The 20,928-nt window shown below is 63.7% G+C and overlaps 2 protein-coding genes across 3 annotated transcripts; one reads left to right on the top strand and one right to left on the bottom strand.

The window, feature by feature from the left end:
* Positions 1–229: 229 nt before the first annotated feature.
* ZIC5 (Zic family member 5) lies at positions 230–6,490 on the bottom strand. The gene is given in 3 exon segments (XM_083819445.1): positions 230–1,605; positions 4,982–6,278; positions 6,281–6,490. Coding segments are annotated over 3 exon segments (1,875 nt in total). The 5' UTR covers positions 6,416–6,490; the 3' UTR covers positions 230–1,162.
* A 7,347-nt stretch (positions 6,491–13,837) lies between these two features.
* On the top strand, positions 13,838–18,337 carry ZIC2 (Zic family member 2). 2 transcript variants are annotated; one of them, XM_083820793.1, is made up of 3 exons: positions 13,843–14,958; positions 16,425–16,588; positions 16,781–18,337. In XM_083820793.1, the coding sequence occupies exons 1-3, from the start codon at positions 13,950–13,952 to the stop codon at positions 17,063–17,065; spliced, it is 1,458 nt and encodes a 485-aa protein (XP_083676919.1). In that variant the 5' UTR covers positions 13,843–13,949; the 3' UTR covers positions 17,066–18,337. The 2 variants fall into 2 exon arrangements, with proteins under 2 accessions (XP_083676918.1, XP_083676919.1); XM_083820792.1 differs by having other exon boundaries at positions 13,838–14,958; positions 16,425–18,337.
* Positions 18,338–20,928: the final 2,591 nt, after the last annotated feature.

Below are 20,928 nucleotides of genomic sequence, written 5' to 3'. Positions count from 1 at the left end.
GCTGGAGCCCCGACCCCATCCCGCCCCCCCCCCCGCTCTCTCGGGTGCCCCCTCCCAGGTGACCCGGCCGCCAGCCCCAGGGGAAGGCAGGGGTGCAAGCAGGCAGGGGCTGGGCCGGGTGTGTGTGGGGGGGAACAAAACTCTGAAACACGGGAAATAATAAAAATGACAAAAACGCCCCGGGACCCGCACCCCCCCCCCCCAGCCGGTGCCCCCCGTCCTTCTCTGCGAGGGGAGCTGGCACCTTGCGTTTTGCAGCAGGGGAAATAAGCACCGGGAGCGAGACAACGGGAAATCGCCGTCAGCTTTCGCGTTGTTGTTATTATTATTAATTATTATTATTTTCATCTAAAAAAAAAGAATAATAATGCATCACAGTATCACAGTTGTCAAGCAGCAGCGGGTTGCTTTTATTCTCCGGCCGTGTCCGGGGAGCCGTGAGCGTACAGACCGCGGAGGAGCGGGGAGGGAGCGCTGCACCCTTTTGTCTCCCCGTCCCCAAATCTCTCGCACATGGTCGCGGCCGAGGCGGAAAGGGACGGGGCCGCACCGACAGCGCCTCGGCAACGATCGCACCGGGGCTGAGCTGCGGGGACGGGGACGGGGGGGGGGGTCAAACCCCCCTTTAGTTCATTTACGGGGAGCGCACCCTGCCCTCGGCAGGCGGCGGCCCCAGCAGGTGCCGGCTTCAGGAGGCTGCGAGGGGCTCCGGGGGGCTGCCCAGGAGGGGCTGGGGGCGCTCCCAGCCTGTGCGACCCCCGCCCGGCCCCGGTCCCTGCCGCCCCCCCCCGTTATGGCACGGCCGGGGGCAGCTCCGCAGGGGCCGGGGATGTGGCTCGGCGTGGCGGCGTTCCTGTGCGCAGCAGAACGGGAGAGAGATTTCGAAAAAAAAAATAATAATAAAAAATATATAAAAATAAAAATTAAAAAAAAAAAAAGGAAGAAGAAGGTCCGAGTGTCTTTAATTAAATTAGTTACCGTACAAACACCATAGGGTTTCGTACACGGAATAAATAGCGCGGGTCAAACCTGACGGCGCTTCCACGCCAGCCCGCGGTGCCAAGGCGGCTGGGACGGGGCCGGGGCACCGACGGCACGGCTCGGCTCGGCCCGGCACGGCCCGGCACGGCTCGGCTCGGCTCGGCCCCGGCCCGGCCCGGCCCTAGGGGGCGGCTCTGCCCCCCGAGGTCCTGTGGGGCTCGTCCCCCTCGGAGGCCGGGGAGGCGGCGCGGCTGGAGGGGGTGCGCGGCCGTCGGGGGGCCCCGCCGGCCTGGCAGACGTACCACTCGCTGAGGTTGGTGACCGGCGGGGACAAGGGGACACGGGGCGGCTCTGCCGCGGGGTCGGCCTCGGGGGGCAGCGGCCCGTCGGGGGGCCCGGCGGCCGCGTAGCCGCCCGGGGGCGGCGGGGAGGGCGGCGGGGACTTGCAGTGGATCTTCATGTGCTTGCGCAGGGAGCTGGGGTGGGTGTAGGACTTGTCGCAGCCCCGGATCTTGCAGTAGTAGGGCTTGTCGCTGGTGTGGACGTGGGAGTGCTTCTTTCGGTCGCTGCTGTTGGCGAACTTCCTGTCGCAGCCGTCGAACTCGCACTTGAAGGGCTTCTCCCCTGCCGGCAAACAGCGACCGGGTGGTTACGGCCCCCGGCACCGGGACGAGACCCCCACACACACCCCTCACCCCCCCCCCATTTTTTCCTTCCCCTTCCCCCCCCTCCCAGGGCACCCGGGACACGTCGGGGGGCTTGGGATTTCCCCGAGGAGCCTCACCGCCTGGTGTTGCAAGCCGTCAAACCGGCCAAAAATGACCCCCAACCCCCCCCCCGCAACCCCCCCGCAGCCCCCCACCCCCGGCAGGACCCGGCCGCCTTCGGCTCACACGAGGGGCGTTCATTACGGCCCTAATGAACAACCCCAAACAAAACGGCCCGCCGCCCCTGCCTTCCAGGGCTGGTGTTTGCCCACAGGCTGGCACAGCTCTCGCCTAATCCCCTCGCTGCGCTGGGGGACACGTCGGGCTTGGGGAGCCCACGCGACACCTGCTTAAGCACCCAGACGTGAGCGGGGACACCCCCGGGGGACAGCCACCCCGCCCCGGGGGCGACGGCCTGCGACGGGGGGCTGCGGCTCCCCTCCCTCCGTAACCCCCCCCCATGGGGTTTAACCCAAAACTGGGCTGGGAAAAGGAAATTATTTTATTATTATTATTATTATTTCAAAAAAAAAAAGCTATTTCCCTGCTGTTTCTATAGAAACACGTGCCTCTGCAGCCTATTTACACGTCAACTTTTTCAATTAAAACCCGCTCACCCACCAGCGATGAGGTAGCACTGGGAAGAGCGAGTTCGTTTTTATTTTTCTTTTATTTAATAATAATAATTAAAAAAAAGGATGCGATGCTAAGAAAAAGGTGGCTGGGGGGCTCCCGACGGGCACTCCCGAGTGGGAGCCCCCCAGCCTCCCACGGAGGGACACGGCGGCGCCTCCCGTGGGTGCTGCCCCCCCAAAAAAACTGCAGCACGGAGGGTCCCGGCAGGCTGACGGGGGGGTCCCGTCCGAGCGGCCCCATTTTGGGGTGGTTTTGTCCCAAGGCCGCGCTGCCCGGGGCAGAAAGCAGCGGGGGCACGGAGGGATTTGGAGGCGGGGGGGCTCCTTATACGGACGGCGACCCGCAGGCCCAGGAAAGCCACCGGGAAGCTTTTTGGGGTTTGTCCCCCGAAAAGGGGCTGAGTGGCACGGCGCAGCTGCCAAGGGAGAGGGGAGAAGGGGCGAGCGGCGGGCACCCGAATTAGGGCCGGGGGGATTAGCGGAGGCGCGCACAATCCCCTAATGACTTACACGCAATTACGGTGTCATTATTTCGCCCCTCCCGGAAAAAATGCCCGTAATAAAGGAAGGGCCTGCCAGCCAGCCTCCCGTGCTCCCGGCCGCCGGAGCTGCGAAATTAGAGCAATTCATCTGGTAGGGACGGGCGGGAGGCGCTCCGGCGCCTCGTCCACGCGAGGGCTGGCCGTGGGGAGGGCGTGGGCGCGAGGGTCGCGACCCCTTTCCCCCTTTCCCCTCCCGTGGGCCGAGCTGTCACTCGGGGGGGGGGCTGCTGCAGACTCCTGCACGCCCCCCCCTCCCTCCCCCCGGTTCCTGGGGGGCTGCTCGGTTGTTCCTGCGTGGGGGCCGCTTCCCCCCGTGGGTTCACGCGTGGGAGCCCTCCCGGGGGCTGTGGGCTCCTCGAGGGGCCGGGGGAGAGCGGAAAGCCCTCGGGGAGCTCACAGCCCGGGGGAGCTGCGTGGAGGGTGCGAAATCCCCCTGCGAGGGGTCTCGGGGGGGGGGGGGGGGGGGAGGCGCCCCCCCGGCCCCACGCCCGCGGCCCCTCGCCCCGGGGAGGGGAAGCATGGCCTGGGGCCTCCCTTTGTTGCTGCTCGGGCCTCCCTTTTGAGCCGGCAGCTTTTTTTTTTTTTTTTTTTTCCTTTTATTTTTGCAGCGACGCTCGGCCGCAGCTCGGAGCACCGAATCCCCCCCCGGTATGCATTTAGGTACTGCGGTTATTTTTGGGGGGTCGCTTTTCCCGTCGAATCCCTCGCCCCAACCCCCCCCCAACCCCCCCCAAATCCCCCCGCACCCTCTGCCTTCCCCTCGGAGCCGCGGCGGGGCAGGGGCAGGGGGGGAGCCGGGGAGCCCGGCGGCCCGGTTCGGCCTCCCGAAGGCCGGCAGATGGGCACGGCTGGGCGCCAGGAGCGCGGCAGCGGAGCAGGCGGCTCGGAAGTGCCTCCGGCTCCCGGCTCGTCCCGCAGTGCCACCGCCAGCACCGCCAGGAGCCGGGAGGAAGCATCCCCCCCCCCCCCCCCCCGGCCCCGCAAAGCCGCATGCGGGGGCTCCGGGACGGTATATTCGGGAGATAAACCCCTCTAATCCTTTCGGCCACGGGCCATTTGCTTTGACACCGGGACGACACGTCGCAGCGCTCGCCGCTTTTCCCTCGCCGAGCAACGCGCAATAAATCAAGAAAGCAATTACGTGAACTCCACTTCCTTAAGCGTCCTCGGAGGAATAATATTTGTCTACCGCGATAAATCCCGGCTTCGTTCGTTTTCGGCGGAGTTTGTCTGTATTTTTTTTTTTTTTTTTTTTTTTAACACCCGGAGCGAAATGCGTAGCTCGGGAGCGGCGAGGAGGGAGGAGGAAGAAAGGGAAAAAATGAAAAAAAAAAAAAAAAGAAAGAAAGAAAGAAAGAAAGAAAGGGGAAAAATAGTAATAAAAAAGAGGCGAACGCCGCTCCAGCGCCCCCCGAAACCCGGCGCAGGGCTGCGCCCGGGAGCCCCGCTGCCCTCCTCCCGCAGCTCCCAGCCGCCAGCCGGGGCCGCTTTCCCCTTTTTCCCTTGGGGTCCTCGGGGAGAAGGCAGCAGCATCCTCCGGCGGCCGCGCACCCACTCCGGGACCGGGGCGGGAGCGTCTCCGGTAGGGGGGCACCCCCGACGGCGGGGTCCCGGCGCCCCCCCGGTCGCAGAAGGGGGTCGTAGCGGGGCCGCCGTCCTCTCGCTGCACTCCCGAGCCGTGGCACCGGCCCCAAGGGGATGCCCCGGGGCCGGGCGGATGGGGGGCGGCGAGACCCGCGGCCCCCCCGACGTGCGCCCGTCTCGTCCCCGCTTCTTCTGGCTCTGCCCCCGGGGCCCCGGCGGGTCGGGGCCGGGCTGCGGGGCCGAGGGGGTGGGGAGAGAGAGCTGCCGGCGGCGGGGGGGGGGGTGGGGTGGGGTGGGGAAGGGGGGGGCCGCGTGTCCGTCGGCGTGTCCGCCTGTCCGTCCGCGTGGCCGTGCGTGGCCGTGTGCGCGCGTCCCGCGGGCCGCCGGCGGTACTTATTGATGGGAGAGTCACATGGGCGGCGGTACGTAGGAGAGGAGGAAAAGAGGGGGGAAAGGGGGGAAAAAAAAAAGGGAAAAAAAAAAAAAAACAGAGGGGGAGAGGGAAGGCCGGGAGGGGCGGGGGAATACCCACCTGTGTGAGTCCGCTTGTGGATCTTGAGGTTTTCGGAGCGGGCGAAGACCTTCCCGCAGCCGGGGAAGGGGCAGGGGAAGGGCTTCTCTCCCGTGTGCACTCGGATGTGGTTGATGAGTTTGTATTTCGCTTTGAAGGGCTTGCCTTCGCGGGGACACTCCTCCCAGTAGCACACGTGGCTGCTCTGCTCGGGCCCGCCGACGTGCTCCACGGTGACATGGCTCACCAGCTCCTGCATGGTGCCGAAAGTTTTGGAGCAGGGCTTCCTGCCCCCCCCCGGCGCCTCCCGCTCGATCCACTTGCAGATCAGCTCCTGCTTGATGGGCTGCCGCATGTAGCGCAGGAAGGCTCCGGCCGCCGCCCCGACGTGCGGCTGCCCGTGGGGGCCGTGGGGAGGGGGCGGCTGCCCGTGGCCCGCCGCCGCCAGCCCCAGCCCGACGGGGCCGTAGCCCTGCAGCGCCGAGGCGGCGGCGGCGGCCCCGTAGTGCGCCTCGGCGCGGCCGTACAGCTCGCCGGCCGCCAGCCCCAGGCGCAGCTGCCCGTTCAGCGGCGGCTGCCGCTCGCCGGCCGGCGGCGGCGGCGGCGGCGGCGGCGGGGGGAAGGCGGCGGCGGCGGCGGCGTGCGCGCCGTCGGGGGAGCCGTAGGCGCCGGCGGCCGGCGGCACGAACACGCCGTGGGGCGGTGGGAGGTGAGGGGAGCCGGCGGGCGGGTGCTGCTCGCCCGCGGCCCCCTGCGCGGAGGCCTGGGGGTCCCGGCGCAGGAGGAAGTCCCGGGCCGAGGCGCCCCCCGACGGGTAGCCCGGCAGGGCGGCGGCGGGCGGCGCGTAGACGGCGGCGGAGGCGGCGGCGGCGGCGGCGGCGGCGGCGGCGGCGGAGGGCGCGGAGAAGGCGGCGGCGGCGGCGGCGGCGGCGGCGGTGAGCGCCTCGGGGGCGAGCTTGAGGGCGGCGGCGGGCTGCGCCATGTGCTCGGGGCCCAGCGGAGGGAGGGCGCCGCCGGGGTCGCCGCCCGCGTCCCCCGGGTGGAGGTGGGCCGCGTGGTGGGGGTGGCCGTGGTGGGTCCCCAGCCCCGGGAAGCCTGTCATGTGCTGGTGCGGGTGGGGCTGAGCCGCTGCCAAATCCGCCAGCCTCAGGGCCGGGCTCCTCTTGCTCAAGGGGGGCTCCATACCGACACAGCCGGGCCCATCTACGCTGCCCGGCGTTATTTTTTTCCCTCTGCCCGCCTTCAGAAACATGTAATGCACGTTACGAAGCGGCCCTTTAACTTCTTTTGTCTGCGCTCCCAACTCCGCGCGGCCCCGCGCCCGCTCTGCCCGCCCGCGATTGGCAGAGCGCTCGCCAACATTTGAGCGGCGCCGCGGGGGGGGGCACCGCTCGGCCGCGGCGCCGGAGGGATTGGACGGGTCCCGATGATTGGCAGCGCGCGGGGCCGCTCCATTGGCTCCCTTTCAGGCCGGCGGCGCCGCGGGGATCCGCCCCCGCCGCCCCCCGCGCCCCCCCCGGGGCCGCACTTGGCCAAAACTTCGCGCCGGGCCCCGACGGGGCGCGCGCGGAGCCCCCCCGACGGCGGCACCCGAGGGGCCGGGGGCTGCAGCTGCGGCTCCCCCCGGGGCTGCGGGGCTCCTCCTGCGGGGGGGGGGGGGTGGCTGCTGCGGGGGCTCCCCCCTTCCCCCCCCCCTTTAATTTCTTTTTTTTCGGTGCGCCCGCGGGAGCGCACGCCCTGATGCGACGCGCGCACACGCAGCCGAGCGCGCTCACGGCCGAGGCTCGCCGTTAAAAAGCACCGCCGGGGGAAGGCAGCCAAAATGTTCCTAAAAAGAAGGCGGCCGGCGGAGGGGCGGGGGGGTTGGGGGGGCCGGGGGGGGGATTCCTTCCCTTCGGAAAATAAACGAGCGAGCGGCGGCACACGTGCCGGAGGAGTTTGGGAGCCCTTGGGGTGCTGGGGGGGACCTGGGGGGAATTGGGGTCAGGCAGGAAACCGAGAGGTCTGCCCCCCCCCCGGTCCTCATGGAGGGGAGCCGAAAATGCCCCCCCCCCCCTTGCAAAAATAGGGCGCTGCCGTACGGGGGTGCCCCGAAGACGAGGGGCAGCCCAAATCTTGGGAGAAGAGCACCGCGGGCCGGGGAGGAGAGGTGTCCCCGTGGGAACTGGGGAACAGGGACATTCCCCCCCCCCCCCCCCCCCCCCGGCCACCATCCATCCCCCCCCGGCCACCTGATGCCCCCAGAGGGGCTTAAATAAATAACCCCCGGCTTTTTAAAAGGGGCCGCTCGATGGTTTTACTGCACAGTAAAAAAAAATAAATAAATAACTTATCTCCACCTAGCCCCTCCGCAGGTAGGGCCATCTCCAAAGGCGTGTTTTCGGCACACACGGTGTCGTGTCCCCCCCCTCCGTCTTGCCACATCCCGGGCCCTCGGGGGGGCTGCGGTCCCGGGCTGTGATGCTTTTTTTGGGGGGTTGCGAGCCCGAGCCGCCGTGGTGCCGCGGCCCCGCCGCACCGCCTGCCCGCCTCCTTGTCCGGCCCTTGTTAAACGCAGCGTGGTGTGGATCTGTCATCGATTTAATACGTCTTAATTCAAATCTATCCCCCCGATCAATTCCTTTTTACGAGGGGCCGTAAAACAAAGAAAATATTTTATAGCTGAAGAACCAGGCGGCTTGACCTGCCGCTGCCGGCTGCGAGGGTTTTTTTTTTTTTTTTTTTTTGGCCGAGCCCCGCGTGTAAACGCGCCCGGTTCCCACGTTCGGTGCAAGAGGGGGGCGCCCCCCCCGTTCCCCCCCCTGTGTCCCCACCCTGGACCCACCGACCCTTGCCCCGACCCCCTCGCAGGCCTGCCCGTGGGACGCAGCGAGGGTCAGCCCCCCCCCCCCAAAAAAAAAGTTGCTCGTGCCGGGATCCCCAAAATATTATCGGCGCCTCCGGCCCGGCTTTGGAGGGTCCCGGCGTCGGCGGTTTTCCGTATGTAAATGTATGCTAACGACCTCGCGCACCATTTGCAAACATCCCTCTTTAACGCACGCCTTGTTGATGGTCAGGGAGCGGGGAGCGGCGCTCAGCCGCGCGGGGAGCTTTCTGCTGGGGAGCTGGCACCGAGAGAGCTCTCCTCGCCAAGACCTGCGCTCGGCCCGGCTCTTTTTTTTTGGGGGGGGGGCGGCTTTCCTCGCCCGCGGGGCTGCCCCGTGCCGTGGGGGCACACCAGCGCGGCCCGTGGGCCGGGGCCAAGGGGGGCAGCGCGCCCAGTCCCGGCCCCACGACGGGACCCCCCGCACCCCGTCCCGTCGGGGGCATCACCTGGGACCGGGGCGGGGGGCTTTGGTGGTGCCCACCCGGGCGGTCTGGCAGGGGCACGCCGACCCCGAATGGAGAAAGGGAGGAGGTTTGGGGCTTGGCTGCGCGCCCCTTCTCTCTGGAAGGGAGCTAGGGGGGGATATTTTATACCCTGATCCCAAACGGGGAGGCCGAGTGCTCGCAGGTGGCCCTGCGAGGTTGCTTACCCATGTGGGGCCGTCGGGGCTGTAGGGCCATCGGGGCTGTGGGGTCAGGAACCTCCGGCGGCCGTGGGATGGGGATTTGTGGGCATAACTTCCACGCTTGCCATTTTCAGCCTGCGTTGTGCCAGCGAAAGCGTGGTCCATCCCCGCACGTCCCCTTCGGGGATTTGGTCAAATAGGGACAACGTAAGAAGGAAAAAAAATCCGTCCTTCCGTCCATATATATGCAGATATAGGTGTACAGAGAGAATGAGAGGGAGAGGCGGCCTCAGGAAAGCCAGGCCAAATTTTGCCCTGCGCTCTCCCCCCCCCCCTTCCCCTCTCCCCGTAGCTGAACGTCACCACTGGAAGAAGCTGTTGAGATAAATCAAATAGTGACACTTTGACGGCTTTACTTGTATAAGCAATATGGTTACCATATGGCATTGTTATTTATGAATGACAGCATAAATTGTATTACAAAGTCCAGCGCGCTCTGTTGGGAAGCTTCTCCTCCGCCACGACCGCACGTCCGGCAGAGGTGCCCCCCCGAGCCCCGCCGTGCTGGGGGGCAGAGCACTTATATATACATATATATATATATAAAAAAGAGACTGAGAGAATAATAAACATTAATGGCACGAAAGAGAGGTGCTCCTTCCCGGTTCCTCCTGTAAGCGGGTTTTTTGGCAAAAAAAAAAAAAAAAAAAGGCATTTAAAAGTTACAGCTTTGGCTGAGATTTTCATTATTTCCCCTTTTTCTTTTACATTACACTGCTGCTGGAGCCTGACAAAGAACTTTTGTCCCGAAGTGTGTTTTACAGAGGGAGGCTGCGGCACAACACATGTGGTCTTCACGGGTCATAGGTCGAACGGCCTAGAAGTGGCTCGGATCGGCACAATCAAAGGTAACCTGCAACTTAATATCCTGTTGATGATCTTGTTGAATTTATGAGTGTCTGTGGGACAGACAACGGTGCGAGAGACTCCACTCAGCCGGCCTGCACATCCCAGCCTGGATGCCTGGACGCCCCCTGCTCTCCCCACACCTCGTCCTGGGGCTGTGGGGAGAAGAAAACCCTGGCCCTTACTTTTCGGGTGTGATCCCCCAGGTTCCTCTCTCCGTCTCCATCCCTGGCCCCTCTCTGCCGTGCTGGGAAGCCCGTGGGGGCTCGGAGCAGCCCGGGAGGCCCCCGACACCCCCGGCCCGGGGGTGGTGGTGGCCGGGGAAGGAGGCGAGAAGGCGAGGGCGGTGTGTGCAGCCCGGGGAAAAGGAGAAAGTGCACTCAGTCCACCGCCACCACCAGCACCCCCCGCCAGCTCCCTCCGTGTTAGCAGCCGGCAGCAGTAAGAGCAGCGCAGTTTAGAAGAAAAAATTGGAAAAATTTAAGAAAAGCTGGGGGGGATGCTTTCCGGGGAAGGCTGACGTTTGCTCTCTGCAAGTCCGGCACCTCCAGAAACCTGTTGAAAAAAATAATAATAAAGGCGAGAAAAGCCCCCAGACTTACTCGCATGGAGCAGTTCAGCCCGACCTGGGGCGAGCGCGGTCCTCCCGCGGACGATGCGGCGAGCGCAGGGCCCCGTGCCTTGGGGAGAGGGGTCCTGCGGCTCGCAGGGGGATAAAGCACGGCTCGGGAGGGCCGGCGACGTGACTTTGAACTTGGATCAGCTCCTCTGCTGCCTGCAGAGCCGGGCTGCAGCCCTGGGAGGACAGCGGAGCGCGGCTGGAGGTGGCCCGGTCCCCACGAGTGTCCCCGGGAGGGGACGGCAGGGACAGGAGGGAGGGGAAGGGAGGAAGGGAATAAAGGGAAAGGAGAGGGGATTAGGGAAGGGGGAAACGGAGAGAGGAAGGGAAGGAAACGGAGAGAGGGAAGGAAGGAAGGAAGGAAGGAAGGAAGGAAGGAAGGAAGGAAGGAAGGAAGGAAGGAAGGAAGGAAGGAAGGAAGGAAGGAAGGAAGGAAGGAAGGAAGGAAGGAAAAAGAGAAGGAGAAAATGAGAGAAAGGAGGAGAGAAAGAACAGAGAAAGAAAGAAGGAAAGGAGGAAAAGAAAAAAATAAAGATAGAGAAAGAAAAATAGAGAGAGAAAGAAAGAAAGAAAGAAAAGAAAGAAAGAAAGAAAGAGAGAGAGAAAGAAAGAAAGAAAGAGGAAGAAAGAGAAAGAGAGAAAGAGATAGAAAGAAAGAGAAAGAAAGAAAAAAGAGAAAGAAAGAGAGAAAGGAAGGAAGGAAAAGAAGGAAGGAAGGAAAGAAGGAAGGAAGGAACGAGAAAAAGAAAGAAAGAAAGAAAGAAAGAAAGAAAGAAAGAAAGAAAGAAAGAAAGAAAGAAAGAAAGAAAGAAAGAAAGAAAGGAAAAAGAAAAATAACGAGGGGAAGTCTAGAAGGTAGGTATTTGTATGAACGTTCATCATTTTTTTTTTTCTTTCTAAAACAATATTTTTCATTAGGAATGTTCCCTGGGCATCTCGGGTTCCTTTCTAATCTGAGATGTACTAACTTCTTTTAATTTTTTCTGGAAAAAAAAAAAAAAAAAAAGGTGTCTGCAAAGGGCTGCTTGTCCGCCTGATTTTTCCCCTGATCTGGAGGCACACGGACAGCCGACCGAGCTTCCCCCTCTCCACCGTGGGCTCTCGCCATGCCCAGCAGCGGAGGAGGCACCTCTCCGCCTCGGGAACCTTTCGGGGAAGGAAAACCGAAATTTGTCCGCGGTCTGTCCCCGGCAGCCGGGACGAGGACAGCAAATGCTCCGTGTGCCCCGGAGCTGCAGCCCGGGAAGGGGCGGTACGGGGAGCACACCGGCCGCACGGTGCTGCGCAGCGGAGGGCTGCTGGCACGGAGGTGCAGCCCCGCGCTGACATCCAGCTCGTCTGCTGGTGCCCCTCGCGGGTCCGGAGGACGAGCGCTGCTCCCACAGGAAACCCTGCCCGCTTCGGGGAGTGCACGGGCGGTACCGGCGCATTTCAGCCACTTTCGGACAGGCTTTGAAGCGGGTTAACTGTTTAGTGGCAGCGGTGGGGGAAACCCTATTTAAAGCACCCTAGACTGTGGGCAGCTTTACATTTTCCTTCGTTATTTCCATTCTTTTTATCTATCTATCTATCTATCTATCTATCTATCTATCTATCTATCTATCTCTATCTATCCATCCATCCATCTATCTATCCATCAATCCATCTATCCATCCGTCTATCCATCCGTCTATCCATCTGTCCATCCGTCCATCCGTCCATCCATCCATCCATCCATCCATCCATCCACCCATCCATCTATCCACCCATCCATCTATCTATCCATCCATCATCTATCTACCTCTCGCTGCAAAAATCTTGCCCGGACACGGTTCCACTTGTGAGCGAGCCCGTGCCTGAAGGAGGCTTTAACGCCGCCAGGAGAACATCGCAGGGAGGATTCAGCCCGCTTCGTACACCAGCCCCACCAAAGCCCACAAAAAAACCCGCAGTTTTGGGGTCTTCTCCGCGAAGCGCAGAGGGGATCGGAAGGGAAAGGCGAGGTTAAGTGCAGGCAGGTTTTAAAAATGAAAACTCTGCCGCGTTTTATTTTTCAAAATCCCTAATCTCTTGATTGCCGGCCCCACGATGGTTATTTTTCAGGCACCACAACCCGAAGCAGAGCAGGGGCCAGACATGTATTTACTGGGGGGAGGGGAGGTGGACTTGTTTGCTCTGTGTGTGTGTGTGTGAGCGCTCGCCCTACGCTTTTTTATCCCTGCCATGGAAGAATCCGGTTTCCAAATAACAGTGGCAGGGTGGCGGTTTTTTAATGTTTTCGGTGCTTTGTTTTGCTTTGGGTTTTGTTGCTTTTTAAAGAAAGGGAAGAGACGAGGGAAAAGTCCTAAAGCATCTGCTCTCAGATGCACAACACCCGCAGACCGGCTCCTGCACAAGTGGTTTAAAGGAGCAGACGAGCCGGGCGCCCGTTCCCTCTTCTGTTTTGATTTTTATTCTTTTTTCTTTTTTTTTTTTTTTTCCAATTTAATTTTATTTGCACCGCCAGCGGGACTTTTATCCCATTCCCCCCTCGGTCCCTTTATCGATCATGTGCTGGATCTGAAAAGGGGGAAGGGGATGAAGGATGGGCAAGTTCCTCCATCACCACCTAAAAAAAAAAAAAAAAAAAAAAAAAGAGAAATAAAATAAAGAACCACGGTACCCTGTTTATGTTTTAAGCCCCTCGCTTTGTTTGTTTGCCTCCCGAGGCAGGATCGCATGGCCAAACGCACATCGATATTTGCCGGGCGTGTGGCTCGCCAGCCCCCCCGCGACTCCCCCCACCCCTCGCCACCCACCCCACCGCTATGGGGCGGGGGGGGGGGAGCGACCCCAAAAGCCTCGGGCAGCCTCCGCGGGGCCCGGGGCCGAGCCGCTGAGCTCCGTGCGGGGCCGGGCCGAGCCGGGCCGGGCCGGGCGGGGGTCGGGCGGCCCCGGGGGGCGAGCGGAGGGGCTCGGGGCGGGCGTCGGGGCGGGCAGGGCTCGGGGCCGGCGCTCGGCGATTAGCCGGTGACCGGGGACGCCCGGATGGACGGGGCGGCCCGGGCCAATGAGCTGGAGCTGGGAGAGAGCCCGGGCTGCTGTTATAGGGGGCGTTGGAAGAGGAGCTGCCAGTCCGGGAGGAGGGAGAGAGGCTGGGCAGGGAGAAAGGGCGGGGGTGGGGGGGTGGGGGGGGAGGAAAAAAAGAGAAGGGGGGCGAGGGGAGGGGGAGAAAAATAAAAAGCGGCAGGCTCAGCAGCGCCCGGCGGAATAAACAGAGGAGGAGAGGAGCGAGAGAGGCGAGCGGAGAGGGGCTGCAACTCCGCGGCCCCGCTCCGCGCATCTCCGCGGCCCCTGCCCGCCCCTGCCCGCCGTCCCCACCCCCACCGCCCGCCGCCCCCATTGTTTTTAATCCTCCCCGGGCCCCCCTTTCCCCCTTTCCCCCCCCCCCTTCCCCTTCCCCACGCCCCTTTCGCGGCGCCCCCCCCCCCGCCAACCCCCCCCCCCCCCCCCAGCCCCGGGTCCCTTTCCCGTCCGTGGGAACCCGCGGCTGCAAGTTTGCTGCGTGCGGGGGGCCGGCGGGGGATAAAGCGGGAGGAGGAGGAGGAGGAGGAGGAAGGAGAGGAGAGGAGAGGAGGGGAAGGGGAAGGGGGGGGAGGCGGCGTGTGCGCGCGTGTGCGCGCGCGCGCGTGCTGCAGGGAGCGGCGGGGCTCGGCCGGCCCCCCCCTCGTCCCCGCCGCCGTCCCTCCCCTCCCCTGCCCGCCCCCGCCTCAGCTCCTTTAATACACTTTGGGCTCCGCTCGCCTTTGGACTCTGCGCTGCCCGGCTCCGGCTCCGGCTCCGGCGGCGGCGGCGGCAGCGGCGGGGCCGGTGCGGGCGGAGGCGGGGGGGACGCGGCGGCTGCCGGGGGGAAGCGGCCCCGCACCGGGAGGGCGGCCCCGGCCCCGGCGCCCTGGTCCCCGGAGCCCCGCCGGAGCCCGCGCCCGGCTCCCCGTGGCCGTGCCCGGCGCGGACCATGCTGCTGGACGCCGGCCCGCAGTTCCCGGCCCTCGGCGTGGGCACGTTCGCCCGGCACCACCACCACCACCACTCGGCCGCCGAGATGCAGGACCGGGAGCTGAGCCTGGCGGCGCAGAACGGCTTCGTGGACTCGGCGGCGGCGCACATGGGAGCCTTCAAGCTCAACGCCGGCGCCCACGACCTCTCCCCCGGGCAGAGCTCGGCGTTCACGTCGCAGGCTCCCGGCTACCCCGCCGCAGCCCTGGGGCCCCACGCCGCCCACGTCGGCTCGTACTCCGGGGCGCCCTTCAACTCCCCCCGGGACTTCTTGTTTCGCAGCCGCGGCTTCGGGGAGTCGGCGGCGGCCGGAGGGCAGCACGGCATCTTCGGGCCGGCGGCCGGCGGCCTGCACCACCCGCACACGGACGCTCAGAGCCACCTCCTGTTCCCCGGCATCCACGAGCAGCACGGCCCCCACGCCTCGCAGAACGTCCTCAACGGGCAGATGCGGCTCGGCTTGCCCGGGGAGGTGTTCGCCCGCTCGGATCAGTACCGGCAGGTCTCCAGCCCCAGGACTGACCCCTACTCGGCGGCTCAGCTGCACAACCAGTACGGCCCCATGAATATGAACATGGGCATGAACATGGCAGCCCACCACCACCACCACCCCGGTGCCTTTTTCCGCTACATGCGGCAGCAGTGCATCAAGCAAGAGCTGATCTGCAAGTGGATCGACCCCGAGCAGCTGAACAACCCCAAAAAAAGTTGCAATAAAACTTTCAGCACCATGCACGAGTTGGTCACCCACGTCTCGGTGGAGCACGTTGGGGGCCCCGAGCAGAGCAACCACGTCTGCTACTGGGAGGAGTGTCCCCGCGAAGGCAAGCCCTTCAAAGCGAAATACAAACTGGTCAATCACATCCGAGTGCACACGGGAGAGAAGCCCTTCCCCTGCCCCTTCCCCGGCTGCGGGAAAGTTTTCGCCAGGTCGGAAAACCTCAAAATTCACAAAAGGACGCACACAGGTAACGCGCGTTTCCCGGCCGGGCACGCCGAGGTAGCGAGGGACGGAGCGCGAGAGGGGGACGGGGACGGGGACGGGCTCCGGAGGCGCTTCTGGCCCCGGCCGGAGCCTCCGGGGACATCTCGGGGCCGCGGTCGCCGGGGTCTCTTCCTCCCCCGAGCTCTGGGAAAGGCGCCCGCAGGCCGGCCGGCGGAGGAGCGGGCTCGGCGGAGCCTTTCCCGGCAGCGCCCGACGCAGCGGGCGCTGAATTGTGCGGTGCCGCTCGGCTGCGAGCCCCTAAAACCCCAAACCCCGCTGCCTTGGCACTGCCCGGAGCCTTTGCCGGTGCTCAGCTCGGCTGTCCTGAGCCTGTGCGGCCGGGGAGAGCGGGAGAGAAGCGGCACGGGGCCGCAGGAAAAGCCCAAAAGCTCGTAGGAAGCGGCCGAAGGTCCGTGCCTGGGCATGCTTTGCATTACATTTAAATGGTGCGAGCAAGGCAATAAAACCGCCTCCCTGGGAGAAAAAAAATAAATAAAATAAAATAAAATAAAAATACAATTTAGAAAAGCGCTTTTCGAGCCTCACTCGAAGTGAAAGGGGCTGCGAGAGCTGGTGAAATTAAGGGGCAGAGAAATTGTGGAACAGTGAAATTACGGAGCAGAAGCTTTGAGGCTCGGAAACTTGGGCAGGAACCGGGGGCAACGCGGGGAGAGGCGCCGAGGCTTTCCTGGGGGAAAATCGCGGGAGCTGGAGGGAAAACAAAATCACGGCGTGTCCCGTCCCCCCCCCCCCGTCCGCCCGCCTCATCTATTATTCATTTACTACTCCTCCCGGCTCGGCTTGTGCCAGACTTATTTCCTCCGAGAGAGCCAAATATTTTCGCCACTTGGCCTCTAAATATTTACCCGGAGCGGGCGCAGAGCTGCGGGCCCATTGTCCCCGCGGGTGCTAAGCGCGGCGCTAGGTGCGAGACGAGGCTTTGACGAGGTTTGAAAATCGAGAAACGGCTCCGCTCGGGATGCCCGCGCCGGGGCCCATTGTGTCTGGGCGGATGTCTTTGGGAAGCGCTTTAGGTGCTAATGCAATCGGATGGCAAACCGGGCGTCCCCCCTTCGGAAAGTGGGGGGGGGGGGGGACGGGGGGGACGGGACGCGCAGTTCGCACCTCCAAATTGCCCCGGCAGCCGGCTGCGGGCCCCGCAGGAAAATCCCCCGCGGTATTTCACCGGGGGTTTGCTTTTCCCAGCGGACGCGAGTTTGGCTCCGAGCGCTCTGCCCGGCCTCAAAGCCGGCCTTAAGGGCTTGCCCTCTAAGAGGGGTCTCGCCGCATCTTGGGGGATGCCGGCGGGGGTCTCCCCCGTGGGCGCTCCCGGAGCTCGACGGGGCGCGGGGAGGGGGACGCGGGGCCCGGCCCGGCTCGGCCCGGCCCGGCTCGGCCCGGCCCGGCCCGGCCCGGCCCGGCTCGGCCCGACAGGCTGCTGTCTTGCAGGGGAGAAGCCCTTCCAGTGCGAGTTCGAGGGCTGCGACCGGCGCTTCGCCAACAGCAGCGACAGGAAGAAGCACATGCACGTCCACACGTCGGACAAGCCCTACCTGTGCAAGATGTGCGACAAGTCCTACACGCACCCCAGCTCCCTGCGCAAGCACATGAAGGTACCCGGCCCCGCAGCCGGCGGCGGGAGGCGGGGGGGCGGCTTTCGCCCCGCTCCGGGCGCCCCGTCGGGGCGGCGGGAGGCGGGGGGCGGCGCGGGGCCGGGCCGGCGTCGGGGGGCGCGCCCGGGGGGAGGCGGCGGCGGCGGCCTCCCCGTGCCCCCTCCACCCGGCCGTGTTGCCTTTGCCCCCCAGGTGCACGAGTCGTCCCCGCAAGGCTCCGAGTCCTCGCCGGCCGCCAGCTCCGGCTACGAGTCCTCCACGCCCCCGGGGCTGGTGTCCCCCAGCGCCGAGCCGCAGAGCTCCACCAACCTCTCCCCGGCGGCGGCGGCGGCGGCGGCGGCGGCGGCTGCGGCGGCTGCGGCCGTGTCCGCCGTGCACCGGGGCGCCGGCGGCGGCGGAGGAGGCAGCGGCGGCGGAGGCAGCGGCGGCGGAGGCCACAGCGGCCTCTCGTCCAACTTCAACGAGTGGTACGTCTGAGGTGCCCCCCCCGATCCCCCCCCGACCCCGCCGGACTGCTCCGCACGGCCCCGCCGCGGCCCCCTCTTCCCCAGCCCCGGGGGCGAGGAGGAGGAGGAGGGAATTTTCTTCGTGGGGGTTTTCTCTTTGAGAACGCTTTAAACCAGCAAAAAAAAAAAAAAAAAAAAAAAGGAAAAAAAAAAAAGAAAAAAAAAGGGGAAAAAATAAGAAAAAAAACCGTAAAAGTACGTGCCGAAGATAAGCAAAGACGGAGAGGAATGGAAAGGAGAAAAAGAGAGAGGAAAAAAAAAAAAAACACAACACCACAAACACAAAACGCACCCACCCAGCAAAAAGCTTCTCGAGGCGGCGGAAAAGAAACTCTCCCTGCAGAGCCTCCAGACAAAAGACGAGAGACTGCAGCCCCTCCGGCCCCGCGCCTCCCCGCCCGGAGCAGCCCCGGACTGTGCAGAGCGGCCGGCCCCGGCCAGCGGGGAGCGGAGATTTCCCGGATTCTCGGTGTATAGAAGCCCGTCCCGTTTGTAACCCGCGGATTGGTCCCCTTCTTATTTTTTATTTTGGATTTTTCCTTTTTCTCTCTCTCTTTTTTTTTTTTTCTCCCCCCTCTCTCCCTCCGCGCCCGAAAAAGCGATGGACTTTTTATTTTTCTTTTCTTCCTCCCCGCCTTCCCCTCTCCTCCTTTTTTTTTTTAATTCACCCGTTTTAAAAAAAAAAAAAAAAGTAACGTGGAAGAGAGAAAAAAATGGTTTCTTTTGTAATTGTGATATCTTGAATATTGTGTTCCTTTTTAAGAGGCAACTTGATTGTAAACTGCGTTTCGACTATAGACTGGGGAAGAAATACCGTGCCAAAGTCTCCATTCTGTTACCCACACACACACACACACGACCAACAACGCTTGTGAATGTATTTTTCTGTTAGCTGGGTTTACATGTGATGTTTTAGTGCTTTTGCAAGTTCGATTTGTTAGTTCCTGTTCGGAAGATTGTGAGGAGAAATAAACGTCGTGCCGTTAGCTTTTCCGTAATAACACCCTTCCTCCTGTAAATACCTGTTACCATATTTATCCATTTGTAATTAAATTATGGTATTAACTTGCTACAGAGGAAACAGTATTTATAAAGAATGTTTCTTAACTATAAATATGTACAATTGTGAGCATAAACTGTTTCAGATTTTTTTATTTGAAGGTTTAAGTGGTTTCATCATTTCTTGTGATATGTTTTGAGAGTAATGCATACAGAAATATAATAAAAACGTGTTGAAACTGCACGGGGCTGCTTTCTTTTTACGCCAAGGGCTCTCTGACACCGGCTGTAACGCGTGTGAGGGTCGCAGTGACGGATGCCACGCAAAATGTTTTTTTAAAGCCCCGCCGGTGGCTGGGACACGAGGTTTTCCCGCAGCCAGGAGCACGACAGCGTTTGGGGAAGCGGCGTGCCGAGAGAAAACAGGGACCCCGCGCATCCTCCCAAACTGCTCGCGAGGAAGGACCTCCGGGGAAGAGCTCTACGTGGAAAGGGACCCGTTTCCTCCGTCTTCTGCCTGGCGAAGCCTTATGAGGATTTTCCCCGTGCGTGCCCGGCCGGGGCACCCGTTCCCGAGGAGGGGACGGAGAGGGAGCTGCGCCCGAAGGCGCTGCCGAGCCCCTCGGCGCCTCCCCACATTTTCCGAAGAGGAGAAAGCGACAGCGTCCGAGAGCTCGGATTTCCCTCCGAGCCTTTCTCTTTTCTTTATTCCTTTTTTTTCTTTTCTTTTCTCTATTTTTTTTAACCAGGGAGCAGCTCAGATGCATCCACCGAGGGGCCGAGGGCCGGCAGCGAGGCTCTTCCAGGGGTGCGGGGTCCCCACGTACTCCCTGCGGGAGCCGTCGGGGCCATCCCCCCCCCCCCCAAAAAAAAAAATACGTCCCTCCGACCCCCGCCTTGGCCGAGCCTGGCAGCAGCCGGGCCCCCGTGGAAAAGGCCCCGGCCTCCGCAATACGGCCCGGGGAAGAGGCAGCGCCGTGAGCCGGAGCCCGAGCGCCCTGCGGTGGCTGCACGGCTCGCAGCGAAGGGGTGTGCGGAGAGAGGAGACCCTCGGCTCTCAGGGGCAGCCGACCGCATCGCCCCCCCCTGCCCACAACCCCCCCCCCCCCCCCGGCCCGGCTGTGGTCGTGGTTTTGGGCCCCTGTTCCCCGTGTTCAAGTGGCAGGAGGGGTGCCCAGAGCCTCTTGGGGGGGGGGGAGGCAGGTGGGCAGCCGGGGCTGCAAGGGGCCCTGCTCGCTTCTGGGGTGGGGGGCAGCTCCTAAAATCAAGGCAAGGGGAGGGAAGCCCCCCCCCCATCCCGGTGCTGCCAGCCAAGTTCAGGCCGGGGCCGGAGCATCCTCTGCAGCCGCGCCCCTCGCAGCGCGGCCATCCCCGCGCATCCTGCGGCCTCCGCGAGTCATCAGACGGCTGTTAAAATCTAATTTACGGTCCGTAATAATATTAAGCAACAAAAAGAATAATAATAATAATTACAAAAAATAAAATCAAAATCACCGGCATATGCCGCCTGCCCCTTGGAGAGATCAGTGCAGCTGCGAGCATCCCTCTTTGTCCTGCCGCCGGCCCCGCGGCGTAACCTCGGCCGAAAAATCAGGCGGGGGTCCCTCGGCAGGGCCGGGGGCTGCCCAAATCCCCTCCCGAGCCCCGCCCGGGGGGCACCTGCCCGGCCCCCGCCCCGTCGGGCTCTGCCCCTCTCCCCGCGGCCTTCCCGGAGCGAAACTCCGCGGGGCCCCGCGCCCAGCCGGGCTGCCCCTGCCGCCTCCCCGAGCCGGGGCCGGGCGTTTTGGGGAGCCTCGGGGGTCACGCCCGGATGCTATCGGGGGGGGGGCACCGAGCAGGCGGCCCCCCACCCCCCTGCCAAACCACAGGGGCCGCGGCTTGCCGTGGCCGTGAGCAGCCCCCTCTTCCTCTCCGGCCCCCCCTCCTCGTCCTCTCCGGGCTGGCTCTGAACTTGAACTTGGCCTCGGCGCCTCCAGCCCGCCTCCCCCGGGCGCTGACCCCGGGCCCGGCCCTGCCACGCTTACGGGAGAGCAGTAATTCATCGGGTGCCGGGGCTGGGGGCTGGGGGGGGCGGCCCCGACCCGCCTCGCAGCCCTGTGCGCGGGTGGCCCGGCCTCAGGGACCTCAGGGCGGCCCCGCAGTCCCGCTCCTGCTCCCCTCCTGCCCCCCTTTTTTTCCCCATTCCCCCCCACCCCACCTCGCTTTCCTCCCCCGCTCCCCGTTTCCCTTTGTCTCTCGCACTGAGCCCGAGGTTTCCAAACCTCTCCGCCCCGGCCCCGAAGGCAAACCTGGAGGGAGGCCGGGGGGGGGGGGGGTTCCCTCTGCGGCCCCCACACCCCAAAAAATCCCCCGCAGAGCCGCAGCGGGCGGCGGAGCGCTCGCCCCGACGGCGCTGCCCCGACGGCCGGCAGCGGGGGGCCCGTCCCCACCCTGCCAGCGGGGACCCCCCCACCCTAAAAAAACGGAGCCCGCTTCTCTCCGTTTCTCCGCGCCCATCGGGATGGACCCGAGCTTTCCGTCCCGATCTTTATTAGTGGCGTTATTACGAATCGTAAAATTCGCTCCTCGCTCTGCCCGGAGACCCCCCCGAAGAGCCTCAGCGATTTTTCCGGGGAATCGCTGTCCCAAAGCTCCCCCCACCCAAAAAAAAAATAAAATAAAATAAAATAAGCCAGGCTCGGTTTGCCAGGCTCTGCCCCACGCCCCCGGGGCTCGCTGCCTGTACCTGCCCCGCCGCCCCTTCCCCACCGAGCCTCCCCCTTCACCTGCTCCCGCTGCCCTGCTGCCTTTGTCTGGGCGGCATAAAGAGCGAAACCCAGCGCCGGACCAGCCCGC

The sequence above is a fragment of the Anser anser genome (genome assembly GCF_964211835.1).
Source record: "Anser anser genome assembly, chromosome: 1".
NCBI lineage: Eukaryota > Metazoa > Chordata > Aves > Anseriformes > Anatidae > Anser > Anser anser.
The sequence above is the reverse complement of the archived record's forward strand: the minus strand, read 5'-3'. Positions and strand labels throughout refer to the sequence as shown.